Below are 15,367 nucleotides of genomic sequence, written 5' to 3' on the forward strand. Positions count from 1 at the left end.
AACAGAGGACATGTTGGATTGGTTCATGAAACCTATTTTACCTGGTTACCTGTCTCTTCATCCAAGTCATTAATGAAGTTATTGAAGTATAGGACGTAACAGCTGAGGCTTGTGGTATCTCATTCATAATCTCTCTTACTTTGATGAAGAACCAGTGGTGAGTATGATTTTCAAGCTAACTGTGTATCTACTTAATTGTTGTGCCATCTAACCCTCATTTAATTAGCCTGCTATTCAGACTGTCAAGGGATATTTTGTCAAAGACTTTGCTAAAATAAAGATATATCCATAGCATTCTCACTTTATATTAAAAAAAATACCTGATTAAATAATTAAATTAATTTAGTCTTGACAAATCCATAATGACTTCTGGCAGATAATATTTATGATCTACTCTAGATTCTTCCCATGTATCAATATCAGGCTGGTCTGCAGTTCCCCCAATTTTCTCCATCTCTTCCCCTTTTGAGGACAGGAGTAATATTTGGTCTCCTTTAGTCACTGCATACTTCACCAATTCTCCAAGGTTTCTCCAAGATAATATAAAAAGGTTTGACCACATATAGTAATTCCTTTAGTACAATTTCTTGGTGGAGTACATACCTTATTGTTGAAGAAGCCTGAATCAAAATAGAAGTTAAGTAATATACACTGTACTAAGCCATGATATGGCATGCTGGCTTGGGGTATTGTATGAAATCAACCACCATGATTTAAGATTCAGCATTTAGTGAGAACTCAATAATGGTTAAACAAACCATTGATTAGTGTAATTTGTGAACCTAGCCAGAGAGTGAAATTGTGGAGTAAAAGCACATTTGGTCCAATAAAAATTTGGTCAAACTCTTCTGATGTTCTTGAAAATGATGGGTACATGCTCAAAATTATATCGGGGAAACTGGCTGGCTTTCTTCTTTCATTTTAGCTTGATTTGGAATGTGTACGATAGCTGCTTGTGATATGTTCCCCAGTCAGCCCTAGCCAGTCTTTGCTGTTATAACTAAGCTCTTCCACCTCCTTGTACTAATAGTACAGGTAGTTTCCAGTTTAAGAATGAGTTCCATTCCCAAGGTCTATCTTTAAGTCAAATTTGTATGTACGCCAGAACAGTATTATTGTATTGTGTAATTAACTCAAACATTGTGTATTTAACTCGAATCATTGTGTATTTAACTTAATTTTTGTTACAATAGGCTCCATTTTTAACTATGGGTTGTCCTTAAACTGGGCATTCTTAACCCAGGGACTACCTGTGTAGTCAATTTTATTTCTGTGTACTCCATCTGGTGATGTTCATGTATATAGGTGTTGTTTTTGTTGTTGGAAGATGGTGTTAGCAACGAGGAAATCATTGGATTGGGACTGTCCTGACTTCTGGGGAAGCAGTGGCGGACTGAAGATGGCTCCATGAGAGCAGAGCCAACAGCCAAGGTGAAAAGAGAAGCCAGTGAATGGATCAGCTCCTCAAAACTCCTCTCCAGATCAAGGAGAGAACTAGGATCACCCACAGGTTTGCTCCATACTGAGGCTCGCTGGTGAAGAGACTGTAAAATAGCAATCTCTGGTGGGTTTGAGAGCTCTTGGATCCAGGGGAAAATTATCCTGCCCAAGCTGCAGCTTGGTGCCTTCAAACAGACACTGGGTTTGCCCACTTCCTCTCTTAACTACCTTAGGAAATTGCTTGTTACTGATCTTTTGGATGTTAAGAACCTTCTGAAGGGCAAGTTTCATTACTCCAAGAGAGCTTCCTTCTATCCTGGATGAATTTTATGGATGAATTTTTTTTTTTTTTTTTTAGCTTTTGGAAAACAGTAAAAGAGGGACTAGAATGTTGATTTTGGAAAGTTAAGGGGCCAGATGGACTTGAAAGAATATTTCCTGTGGGTTGTTTAAAATGTTATAAAAGTATATATGAAAACTTTGAAATTAACTGTAAGAAATCCTCCCATGGAAAAATTTTGCTGATTGGAGAATAAACATATGATATGAGGGGACTTTGAAGGTTGACTAGAAGGACTAAGGATTATAATTAAAGGGAAAGAGACCTATTAATACAATGGAGCAATATTACCTGACTATAGAAGAAATTCAGGCTGCCTGGGAACAATGTACTCAGAAATTACTTTCAAAATTGTCTGCCACTATAAAAATGGATCTAATGGAGGCTACAGAAGAGAAACAGATTTTATTGGACAAAACAGAGACTGAGGCTGACGGATTTTTTTTTAAAAAAATGCCAGACTAAAAAGTGATATGGAAAAAGATGATGTAGATTTGAAAATGGATTTAAAAATGACAGATTATAAGAATGATATGGAAAAAGATGCCACAATGGATTTGCAAATGAAACTGGCTGATATTTTAATAACTAAAGGGGACACACAAATAATAAATCAGAAGAGTGACTGAGACTTCTTATCTTGGATTTATAAAAGGGACATGTTAAACTACTGAAGCTGTTCCTGAGAGGAGACAAAGAGAAAATGATAAGAAATCAACTTGTGGGATATTACTTGATGGGATTAAAAATCAAGCTTTTTAAAAGTAAATGGAAGGACTATAAAGTAAATTTATTTGATCTGGGTTAAAATATATATGCTGTGAATGACAAGGCTTTGAAGATTGGTTTATAAATGGGGAGAGATATCTTTTGCTTTATTCTTCAGAAAAAGTAAGTTGGAATATAAATTTTATCCTTATCTGATTAAGGATAAATATATATGTTATTACTTCTGGTAGCTCTTAATGGACTTTTGCTGACTAGGACTCAATGATGAGTTTTTACAGTTTGCTTATTGATAAGAGATGAGATATGGCAGAAGAGATTTTTTAAAATTATTAAATACCAGAGAAGGAGTTAAGTTCCTGAAGTTGTTTATACCTATCTGGGGGGAGGGGGGAGTCATTTTTTGTATTTCTCCTTTTCTTTTCTTTTTCCTTTTCTTTTTTCTCTTTCTTTGTACAGTACTTTTCTTTTGCTTTACTTCACTTTTTATATTTTTCTTAGTTTGTATTAGTCTTTTATCTTTGTATTTGTAAACTTTAACAGAATTATTACAGACAAAGAAACAAAAAAAGAAATACAGTGGTACCTCGGGTTATGAATGCCTCTGTTAACAAACTTTTTGGGTTACGACCAGCTCCGGCCGCAAAAATTTACCTCGGTTTGCGAACTCCGCCTCGGGTTACGAACCGGATCCGTGGCCATTTTCCCTGCTGCCACGCAGTCATGGCTTCCTGTGGGCGAGATCGTGGTAGCAAGGAGACGTTCGGTGAGGCTTGTGGTGTGTTTTGTGGCGTTTTGGAAGGTTTTTGGTGTGCTTGTCAGCATGGCTCCAAAGAAAATGCAGAGCAGGCTTGGCAAGAATAATTTGCTTCGGGTTGCGACCAATTCGGGTTGCGACCAGAGTCATGGAACAGATTAAGTTCGTAACCCGAGGTATCACTGTAGTTGGATTGGCAGAAATTGATAAATTGTCTTCTTACTCCATTTCAGTTTCTTAGGCCACAGTCAAATTACATTTTCCTCTGTAATATTTCCAACTTTGGTATTCCAGTCTCCAACCACAAGCAGCACATCTTGCTTACATGTTCTGTCAATTTCAGATTTGAGCATGAAAGTAGTTAACCCCCTCTTTTTCTGCATCAGTGGTTGGAGCATAAACTTGGATAACCATCATAATAAAGGGATTGCCTGTGAAGTATAATTGATACTATTCAGTCATTGATTGCATTGTTCCCAAGTACTGTCCTTGTTATAGCTTTATTGACTATGAAAGCAGCTATTTTTTTCTTTGCTTTTCATATCAATAATAAAACAGTATGATTTTCTGACTGAAAGTGTTCAATTCCAATCCATTTCAATGTGATGATGCCAGAAAAGTCAATGCGTTTTGTCTTTCACTGTGTTGAGCTCTCCCATGTAGATGATTCTCGTATGTTCCATGTTTTCACTGTAACTTGTCTTTGCAGCTTCAGATTCTCATTTCTTGCTTGGCATCCTCAGCAACTACACATCCCAAAGGCTTTAATCTAGCCATATTGTAAACACCATTAATATTCCAAAAGATCCTCAGCTCTTCCTCAATAGCATGCTGAGTGCCATCTGACCTGAGAGGCCAATCAACCATTACTATATTGTCAATCACTTTATATTGTCTATGATGTAGTTTTCTTGTTAAATACAGGAGTGGTTTACCACTGCTGACTCCTCCACAGTATGAATTTATGCCTTTGCTGTTGTCACTAAAGTAATCATTTGCCTCCAGTGTCTTCCTTGTTGCTGATGCTCAATAAAGGTGCTGTCTGCTTTAGCTGGACAGCTGGAATGAACTTGATGCCATAGATGACCTTGCTGGGATTATATTATCATGATGTACACTCCTAGAATTCTTTGCTCACCCCTCCTAGAAATACTGTCACTTCAGTGAGGCAGGAGAGAAGGACCTGAGGGAGCATGTCTTCTGTTAGGAAATAACTAAGATATGATCCAGTGGTGAAGGAATTACTTTTTATGCATTTAAACAATTAAGCAAACTATCTTATTCTGCTTTTTAAAGTGATAATTTAGTTAGCAGAAAAACACATTTTATATTTACTTAAAAGCACCTGTTAGAAATTCCAATTGTGCCAAGTGTAGTAGCTTAATTGAAACCTGGCAATTTTATCTTAATCACCTGGTTTCTGGATCCTTGCCCTAATTTATTTGCTTAAACAGCCAGCTCAGATTCTTGTATTTACTACATGCAGATCCTTTCTATGTAGTTCATATATTTTAGATTGTAACAGCTATCATCCCTTGCTACTGACTGGGCTGTTTGAATATGGGAATAAAATCCAAAGCAGAAGGAGGGCATAACACTGCCTTGTTTAACACATGGTTTCTAAAGCACCAGTACTGAAATATATTTACTTAGGAATAAGAAATATAAGACACTTCACTCTTTCAAAGAACCTTGCTTTCATATAATTTTGTAGAAGTGTAAAAGGTAAAGCATCTATGATGAAGATATATTTCTCAAAATTATGCACTTCTTGTTGTCTCCCATCTCTCTGTAGCTAGCTTTTCTTGAACAAATTCTGGGGCATCAAACTAATTTTTTCCTGTGCTCACACAATAAATAGGGAATGCAAGTAATGAAACAGGGATTTTATTTATCAGTAAAGATGAGAAAGGGAGATATACATGTCAGTTTCTGCCTCTCTCTTTTATTTGGAGGCATACAGACTATTATGAATCATAAACATGAGAAATAAATCTAATTGCAAAGAGCTTAATTTGAAGAAAGGTTTATTAGGCTACTGAACATTTGTGTATCTGTGTTGTTTATTTGAGATAAAAAAGCATCAGAAATTAGGGCAAATATAAGAAACCTGGTGCTTTCCAGACATTACTTACTATCACTTTCAGGATCTCAGATCATGGTCATGTGGTTTAGAAGTGTTGTAGCCTATACTTATCTCAGTATTAGAAGTTGAGGGCCCCGTCCACGAAAAAAACTTCATGTGGGATTGCACCTGGACAATTTTTGTAGGTGGAGCCACAGCATTGCAATCCATTCTTACTAATCTATTTACATACCAGCCCTGAATCAGGAACTGCCCGTAAAAAGATGAGCTGTCAGCGAATTTCTCCCCCACCCCGCCTTCCCTCTTTTGTTTTGCCCGCAAGGAACGCATCCTCATAAAGGGTAATTAACACGCCTTCTTTCCCTTCGTCGAGGTACCATCCGTTATTCTTTTTTCCTCAATACTCAGTCACCCTCCAACTGCAAAACAAAGAAATCTCTCCAGGTCGATCAAAGGAAGGGAGAGGAAAAATCTACTCACATCCTTCCTAGTAACGATGATTTGGTAGAAGTCTTTGCTAGGCGCCGGGGCTTGTCCGCGCACCTCGAACAAAGTATCAGCCAGGAGAGACGCCATTTTAGGACGCCAACTCCCAGTCGCTGTGGCAACCAGGAAGGGGCGGGCGACTGGAAGGTCACTGGAAGCCCAGCCCCTTCCCTTAAAGGAGACGGCCAGTTCTTAGTGTTAGAAGTCGCGGAGGTTTTATCACCCCAACGAAGGAAAGAGGGGCCTCGGAACCGCCACAGCTGAGGGGGAAACGGCCGACGGGAGCGACTGGAGCGATTTCGTTGACCCTGAGGGGATAACGCTTGCACGTACCCCGGGGGTGACGACCCCAGCGGAGGGATACCTCTTTTTCAGCCAAGGAACGTCTGAGACAAGCGGAGGGGGACAGGAAGGATAGAACTGCTGCCGATCCTTGAGAGAAGGAGGGGGGCTGCCGGCTCCGCGGCAGGGAGCGCTGAAGCAGGGAGGAGGAGAACACCCGCTGCTGGCGAGGGGGGGAGAGGGGGCCCCCGGCCCCCTTTGGGGGTGAAGTAGTCCCCGGCCTCCCCCTACGCCGCTGGAGGGGGTACGGTAGCGGAGGCAGACGGCGCACTGATCGGTGCTGCGGCTTCAGCTGATAATTGAAGGGAAGAGGCGCCGGGCAGGACAGAAAAGGAGCCGGAGCTACTGGGGAGGCACAGAGCGCTTTTGCGGAGGCCGCGTCGGGACAAACTAGGTACTGTGCGAAGGAAGGAGGAGGGGGGAGGAAACAACACGGGCGGCGACTTATTTTTCTAGGTGACGCTTTTTGTGGGAGTAGAAGGTCCCTCCTTTTCTCTCTGCTTTCCAGCCTGTTTTTTACTGAGGGCCGAAGTGGGGGATGGGATGGGAGGAAGGGACTGTTTTGCGGAGCATGACAGAGGAGGCTTGTGGTGAGGGAGTCCTGGGCCGGGGAGGGGAAGAAGGGCAGAGGGGGAGTTGGCTGTCTCATGGGTCGAGGCCTTATGCAGGTATGAGGAAGTAATCGCCGTGAAAGAAGGTGCTTTTTACACTGAGGTGGGGAACGCTCCCAGGGTCAAGGTGTTCCCCAACAGAAAAGAAGTGACGAAAGGGAAGCCAGGGTGGCAGAAATTGAGCTGCTAAAATGGCCAAGCGTCTGGGCGAAGCTTATCGTGATTCAGCCCTTCCCTTCCTTTCTTTTCCTGTCTTTCTTCTGCTAACCCTGATGTATTAAAGGGGTGAATTTGAAGACCTAATTTATAGGCCGCTGTTCCGACGGTACAGAAAACTGTATAGGACTGCCTCGGGCTCTTTTCTGAGGTTTGGGCCTATCTTAACCCCTTTTCCTACTTTGCTCTCCACCATCAGGAAGGATTGTCTTAATGGTTTGTGTGGCTACTAAATACAAAGGACAGCTTTAATGTTGATCCTGAATCCGATTTGTATTCGGCTCTGCCTCGTTTCTCCTCAGGTCCTTAGCTAATCACTATTTTCCCCGCGCCTCTCTTATTTTTTCTTGGATGCTATTATTGAGCCCCCTTGAATACACTTCGGAGAAGCAAGAAAAAAAATCCTTCCCAACCAGACGACACCACTTTTTTTTTTTTTAAAGAAAAGAAAAGCTAAATTATCAGTTGCCTTAATGCTGGGCTGGCTTTTGGGACCGAAAGCAGGGGAAATCATACTGTGTACAGCGGGGGGAGGGGGGCAAGAGTGATCGTTAATAGATTCCCTTAGGTGCTGAATCCTAATACTGGAGCAGATTGTTTTCACCCTGTAATTTTAGAGCTGGTTTGTATTACTGGTATATTCGAGAAGAAACTAGCCTAGCTTGTGGTTTGTTTGCATAACGCGTCGTATTTAGATATTCGCATTCTTCTCCCCTTCCTTCTCGCACGACAGCTTTTGAGCTTCTGCCGACTAGTACCGGGCTAACATTCAAACTGATCTCGAGGCTTTTGCCAGCCTTGCAGGCCGAGCTGCCTGCTGTACAACTTTTATTGTTCCTTTCTCCTAATGGGCAGTCCTGTCGCGGTGGGGGTGTTCTTCCTAGTGGGTTTAAAAGGCATCAGGAATTTGAAAAAGTTTACATTAGGAACAAGAAAACATTAAGGCGGGGAGAGTGGAAAGTTTTGTCAAGAGCTTTAGGAAGAAACATCGGTGTATGGAACAAAGGTTCTGTCTGTATTACAGAGGCCTACATACTAGGCCTGACTATGTCGCATTTACCGAGAAAAGAAATGAGTGCTTGGCATTGGACTACAGTAAATGTGTTCAGTGTCTGGAATGCATTTCAGAAATATTTCTAGAATTTGTTAGACTTAATTTCAGGATTACTTTGTCAGTGTAGCCCTGTTCTAATAATTTCACGGAGAATTCCTTACTTTTAAGCTTTATATTGTTAGCCCAGTTCATTAACCTAAGTGTTGAACTGATGCAGCTTTAAAGCCACATCCCATTCCTCTTTTGACCAAGTCGTTTCCCTATTTCATGGTGGTATTATCACAAGAGTCAGTGTCAGGTCTGTCAAAGGCTTTTTTTAAAAAAAGGGTTAGATTTTGTTCTTTGTTTAATCTGATGCTGTAATCTATAAATAAGGAATCCTTTTCTTTACAAGTTTTAACCAACTGGTGACATGTTTAGAGTCTGCCTCCATGTTAACAGAAATGTTGCTTTTGGAAGGGGGTCAAATTTTAATTTTATTGTCCAGCAAAATCGCATTTCAGAACTTTTGAAATTTTAAGTGTTAAACATTTAGTTTTCATGAATTGTATTCAATATATCAATATAGCTTTCTTTTTTTTTAGATTTTTTTATATTGCCTTTATTGTTTTTATAAATAACTCAAGGCGGCAAACATGCCTAATACTCTTTCCTCCTCCTATTTTCCCCACACCAACAACCCTGTGAGGGGAGTTGGGCTGAGAGAGTGTGACTGGTCCAAAGTCACCCAGCCGGTTTTCATGCCTAAGGCAGGTCTAGAATTCATAGTCTCCTGATTTCTAGCCTGGTGCCTTAACCAGTAGACCACACTGGATCTCTTTTGAGGGAGGATAGCTAGTAAATTAATTCAAGTTTATTAAGAACTTGAATAATGGGGTTCTTAGAATTATTTTGTACAAATTACACATTCAGTCCATTAGTTAATAACCTTTCACTCACTTATATTGTAATTTTAAATTGATGTCATTCTTACTGAACACAGATTAGGGCTGCAATTTTATGCAATTGGGCATATGCTGTATTAAAACTGCTGGGGCTTCTGGTTAGGTTCAGGCTATAACCTTCTGCTGTTTCTTAAATGGTGTTTTAAAATCATAATCACACTTGTATCAAATTGTTTACATTACAGAAAAGCATTAGAAGCTTAAAAGATAAAAAGGAGTGTGTGCTTGAATAGAAGGTGGTCTTTATCCTAGCCACTTGGTACATAGTAGCCTTGTACTAACAGGTGCTGTTCCACTGCTTCTTGTGTTTTGAAAATTTCCTGTGCTTTTTCTTTTGAATGTCCCATGCTGACACTCTTTCTTCTTCTTTTTCTCTGTATTGTCAGATGAACACACTGGGTAGAGGATATACTGAGTAAGAATGGTACCTAGGCAGAAGGCTATACCTCCGTTGGCTGGCTGGCTCTTCCCAAGTGTAGGAACTGCAATCTCTAATCAAATAAGAACTATAAAAATAGCTTCTATAAAGGAAAATGTATGATATGAGCAAAGCACTGGGGATGTGTTAGAAGATGGTGATGAGAAAGGTAAAGCCTAATAAAAACAGTGTAGATACAGGTTAGTTGAAAAGTATAACAAATTAGCAATGTTACTTTGTTATATTTGTAGTAAATTATGTGTGTATTCTTGATTTTAAATGGGTTAGGATAGTAGATTCTAGTGTTGGATATATGGAAATATTTTGGATGCTTTGTTATCTTGCTTTGTGAATGTGATGCTGGCACCTAGGAACTGAAAATACTTTTCAGTTGAGAATATTTTTCTGCCTTATGCTTTGGGCTGTTTAAAAGGCATGTCTGAGAGCACCAGATTGTGTCAGGGGAAAAGAAGACAGTGTAAACAGGTTCAAATGACTTATATTTATTTGCAGTTTTTCTCTTTATACTTGAAATAATACAATACCCTGAAATAAGTAACTTCCACCAAGGGCCTTACATTCAGAAACATAAATGAAAAGGTCATTCTCATAAACAAATCCTGCCATTCCTTCAGTTAGATGAAGCTGTTTAACATAGCATGCAATTGATTTGAAGATGCCTGGGTGAAGGAATTGTTAAAACTGAGATGATGAAAATTTTTAATGAACAATGTAGAGTTATGGGCGCTTGGGCTCTGACAGTAAGAACATCCCTACATAATAGAGAAACTTATTAATAGCATCTAGAGATTGTATCTTGCCTGTACTACAATATTTTAAACTTTATTTAAAGTTTTAGCTATATTGTATACAACCTGTTCTGTTGTTGTACAGGTAAACTTGTTGTTTCTTCTTCCTATGGAATTCTAATAATTCTATGAGGTGGTTGATATTAGTAATCTTAGGCATTTTGGGGTATTCTTTCCAAACTACTGCTCTCAGAAATCTTTCATTTCTTATTCCTGTTGTTGGCAGTAAAAACAAACAAAAAAAAATGGTTTGTAGTATGCATATGTCTAAGCTGGCTTTCCCTGAGCTAGTGGCTTTTATGTGTGTTGGGACTGTAGTTCCTAGACTTTCCACTCACCATAGAAAGCCTTTATCCATGTTGGTTGAAAATTCTGGGGCGTGCAGTCCCAGCACATCTGGAATATGTGAGATTGGAGAAAGTTAGCCTAAGCCAATTTAGACTTAATCAAAACTTCCTCAATATTGTTAATTTATTTAAACAGATGTCTAGCTGCATTATATTATCTAAACCAGTGGTTCTAAATCTCTCATATCATAATATTAAACCCTGCAAATCACTCTGTCAAAGAATCTGGGTCCCACTAAGCTGGAAACAAAAAGCTCACATTTCCCAAGTAGATTTATTTGTGTTTGCATGTGTGCATACACATATACATGTACACACTTACATAAAAGCATTCTGTTATTACAATTGACAGTTATTTTGTGTTTTAACTATATAACAATTGCAATAATGTTGCTAACAATAATTTTTATTGGCACAACTGTAAGCATGAGTGAGAACTAACTGTGGATGAAACAGTGTCTGCCACTTTTAGCATCTTCTCCTAAGCTGAATTCAAGGAATATATTCAAACACTAAGAGTGAAGTACCTTGTTCATTTCGGCTGAACTCAGAAAGTTAAAGTGGATTGGATCTGGTTAATACTTTGTTGGGAGGTCACTAGGAACTAGAGCTGTAGGCTAGCCTGAGAAGTTAAAAAATAACCCAGAAGAGGGCAGTGGCAAACCACTTCCATATTGTTGCCAAGAAAATTACACAGATGTGTCCATGAATTATCAGGAATTCAGTTCCATTCAAATTAGATTTTTTAACTAATACAAAACTTGTTATTTTATTTTAACTTGTAAGACCAACACTTTCAAAGGCTGCTTCAGTCCTGGACTCTAGGAAATACATTTTGATATGCTTGGTTCCTATTCTTTCAGCATCCTTGATCAGCCACTTTGTTTTCTTCTCTTGTTGGCTCCTTTGGGGCCAACATTCCACTTAGATTACTTCTATGGATCACCAGTAGTACATGTATGAGTAGTTGAGAAACTCTGGCAGAAATGATAGCGTTGACTCAAATTAGGCCATGGTATAAGGACTTTCGATTAAATGTGAATGAATCAAGTATGAAAACCTTAAATGTAGCATCTTCAGGTATAGTCTGATATTGAGGTTACTGAATATCAGCAACAGTTATTGTTTCATTATCAAACTGCTCCCTCTTTGTCTATCCCCCTTCAGTGACTTAATATTGGTTGAATGTGGGTACTTTAGTCTCTGTGTTGATGTAGCTATGATAGAACACTAACCACCATTTCTTTTCAAATGTTCAATTTCAATGTAGGGAATACAGACTCATGGCCTATAGGGTACATATGGTCCTCCAAGTTAGTTTCTCTGGCTTACAATAATACTTAGTGGAAGCTGAGGATGCTGCAGCAATGTAAGAGTACTGTGCACTGCATAGATATGCAGGCTGTGCCTACGAAACACTCCCAGAAGAGGATTGGCATGTTGGTGATGACATGGCATCTTGTTTCAGCAACAGTGGGGCTTGCACATTTGGCACTCCAAAGCCTCTTACACTATTAGCATAGCTCTCTGGGAATCCTCACCTGTGCTCTTGGCAGGGGCAGCTTAGAACAAGGCTTGGCCAGAGAAGATGGTCTAGAAGGCCAGGGCTTCCTAAGGGAGGAATGGAGGAGATAGCTGGGGAGGAAGGCTGGATCTGACTGCCTTATCATGAGGGTTTCTCTGTTTTGCGAGGAATGGGAAAGTGGCAAGCAAGCAAACCTTCCTGCTAGGAAAAGGAAGGATGTACTCTGACAGGCAAGGGTAGAAAAGAACACAGAATGTGAATGAGAAAAAGCCTGAAAGAAGGGGGAGCTGTCCGCTTAGAAAAGTTGATTTGAGCAGTTCTTAGATGAGTTCCCTAGATTATAGTTTGAAATTGAAAAAAAATTACATGCTGACTAATCAAACCAAATATTGATGTTAATGAAAAACTGTGACAGCTAAGTGGCCAGAGTGAAATGTCTCTTCTTTGCAGCTCTGTTTTACAGTAAAGTTTTTTTAAATTTAATATATTTATGTTTAATGGCATAATGTGATAATCTTTTTTTCATTGTTAGGTCAACTAGAGACTTTGCATCAATGTTTGAAAAGGGTTCTGTGTTGTGGCCATTAAGCTAATGATGTAGTCCTCATGTATCACTTGTGATTATTTGAGTTTGAGACCTCTGTTTGAAAGCCTTAACATAGTGATAACCAAGAAAATGATCAAGACTGATATAAAATTAAATTGTGGTAAAAATATTTGGACTTGTTTTTAAGCAAAACTTGAGATAGGTTAATTCAGTATTTCCCAGCTTAGAACTTCCTTAACTCATGTGGATGCAGCAGTTTTGCATGCTGCTTGACTTATATTGGTTTCGTATGCCGAGGGGTACTTTATTTGATTTTATCCATTTATCTTTAACAGTGCAATTATATTAGATCCCTAGATTATCTACCGGTGCTGTAATCTTGTAAAAATAACTTTTGTGCAACTCTGAGCTTGCTCCCTGTATTAGTTGCTAGTTTTAATTTGGCAAAGTATGATGTTTTAATGAGTAATACAGAATAAATTGGATTTAATTCTGGTTCGTGAAAAACCTTTAATAGCAAGAATCCACAAATATAAAATAGCAGATTCCTCAAATGGGAAGCTGCTCTGTCTTTTAGGGTACTGCAGTGTTTGGATGAGAAACTTCTACTTACAGTTCAGCCAGATACTTGTTAATATTCTCTGTTATCCTGTGTGATCTCTTAGGAGGGGTCATGCAGGATAGGTTAGAATTAGTTAAATAGCACCTAGAAAGAGAAAGAAGCTTGAGTTCTGATTGATAGAAGAATATGGAGTGTTGTTCTCTTAGTACAATGCTAATCAGTACAACAATTGAGGCAAATGAAGTATTATATCACTCTGGATGAAATCTCAGTTATATTTCCTTCCCTGCTGCAGTTTCCCTGCAATTGATTGGATAAATTGACTGGTCAAATTAAAGCTTAAATATATATGATAAAAATGTTTGTCTTTTGAAGCAGTCCTGCTAAGAGCTTTACAAGGATTGTTGGAGCAGAGCCCTCTCCTTATTACATCAAATGCAGTACATGGTAGCTAGGATTTCTGAGTCTCTATTTAATCTTTCTGAGCAGATTGTTAATAGTGATTATATGTTCCTGAGCATTTGCAGAGTACCTTTTTTAAAAACAATGCTTTCCAGCCAGTCTGGAGATTGGAATTTCTTGTCCATTATTTGAAATCTAACCTGTTAGTATGAAATTGTTCCACAGATACTGCATCTGTTATAAAGTAATACAAAGGTAGTCATTGGACTGAAGGGACTTCGCCTTTACTTCAGATGAGCTTGTTAATATACCATTTAGAAAATCAAGGCACATGAGTATGTTCCTGTAAAAACCTGATAGTGACTTTCATAGTCATTTTAAGGAGGAGAGATGTTTGGAGGAATGCAGAGTTCATACTTTGGTTTTCTTGTTAAAGTATATGTTATGTGCATTATTAATATAGTATAACATTCTGGCTACATGACAAGTTTGATCAGTGATGATATGAAAAATTTATCAATCTCAAACTTCCTTCTGAATGTATGTATCCAGAGATAAAGGTACTGAAAGCTAAGCCATGTGATTTAAATTTGGAATGAAGAGAGTGTTATAAACTAGGAAGAACACATTCCTAAATTAAGTAGATAAAAGTGAATTCTGGTTCTCCAGCCCTCTTGTCAAATACAGAACCTGACTGCTTCTATTGACATTGGAGAATACCACGCTGCAATAGAAGTAAGATACCAATAAGTATTTTAAAATTTCATTGAATTTTATTGTTATGAGCTGCCTGGAGTTGGGTAGCATACAAGTTTAATAAATTATATTGTTGTTGTTGTTGTTATTTGCAGGAGCAGCTAGCCTTAACTGCCAGCTGACCAGCATTGGTAATTCTTTTTTCACCAATGCAGAGCTTTGTAGATATTTGGGTTGTAGCATTTGATAATACTAATGTCAAGCAGTCTACTAAATGGCAAAGGAACTCTTTAAAAAATTTCTGATATTTGCATCTCTCTTTTGAAGCAGCTACAGCCAAAACAAACTGGACTTATAGCTGGAAACAGTATTTATTTATTTTATTTGAATGATTTATATGGCTGCCCTTCTCACAACAGTGAGTCTGGGTGGCATACAAGGATCAAAATGCTAACTGCAACATACTGTTTTAACTTTGGGCACTATAGGATATAACTGGAATTACAGAAAATTACATTGGCAGCAGAACTCACCTAATCTCCTGTCCCAAACACTTGGGGAAACAGTCATATCTTCAGCGCTTTGCAAAAGGCTAACAGGGTCAGGGCCATCCAGATTTCCTGGGGGATGCTGCTATAGAGAAGGCATGACTTTGGGGTAATAGATACTCAATTAAGAATGAGATAAGCATAGATTGTTAATTTGGAAAACAGGTGGGAGATGAGATATAGATATGCAGACTTGACCAATCTACTGTACCAGCCCTCAATATTTTCATGACTTGTATGGGGAGAAGGGAGGAAAATATCCTTTTTAAATTATAGTACTGTTCTTTTAGTCTTGAGTATTGTTACATATTCGAGAATACTCGGTTGTTTACTGAGATCTGTTTTTGTGTTCATAATATTTTAGAAGGCTATTACAAAAGTTTAAACTGATCTTCAGGTGTTTGCCTTAGACTGCCCAGCTTCCCCAAAGGAATCACATTGCTTGGCAAGAAGATTGGACTTGATAAGTTTTCCTTTCTGCTAGAAAACACTCATCCAGGGAATGAAACAG

At 38.8% G+C, this 15,367-nt stretch overlaps 2 protein-coding genes across 6 annotated transcripts in view; one reads left to right on the forward strand and one right to left on the reverse strand.

Moving 5' to 3' along the window:
- FBXO36 (F-box protein 36) overlaps positions 1 to 6,080 on the reverse strand; it is a 42,746-nt gene extending 36,666 nt beyond the window's left edge. The window contains exon 1 of one of the 2 annotated variants that reach the window (XM_088132169.1): positions 3,161 to 4,434. In XM_088132169.1, coding sequence (XP_087988295.1) covers positions 3,161 to 3,331 — 171 coding nt within the window. In that variant the 5' untranslated portion in view covers positions 3,332 to 4,434. Of the gene's footprint in view, positions 1 to 3,160; positions 4,435 to 5,829 lie in introns of those variants that run through there. The other variant, XM_007422866.3, reaches the window with a different exon arrangement.
- Positions 6,081 to 6,155: 75 nt separating this feature from the next.
- TRIP12 (thyroid hormone receptor interactor 12) overlaps positions 6,156 to 15,367 on the forward strand; it is a 106,403-nt gene continuing 97,191 nt past the window's right edge. For all 4 annotated transcript variants that reach the window (XM_088132165.1, XM_088132166.1, XM_088132167.1 and 1 more), the window contains exon 1: positions 6,156 to 6,571. The gene's annotated coding sequence lies outside the window, so the exon portion shown is untranslated. The remainder of the gene's footprint in view (positions 6,572 to 15,367) is intronic.

The sequence above is a fragment of the Python bivittatus genome, unplaced genomic scaffold, assembly GCF_059951505.1.
Source record: "Python bivittatus isolate LINGU-HERP-01145 unplaced genomic scaffold, Pbiv_v1 ctg000980_np1212, whole genome shotgun sequence".
NCBI classification, from domain to species: domain Eukaryota; kingdom Metazoa; phylum Chordata; class Lepidosauria; order Squamata; family Pythonidae; genus Python; species Python bivittatus.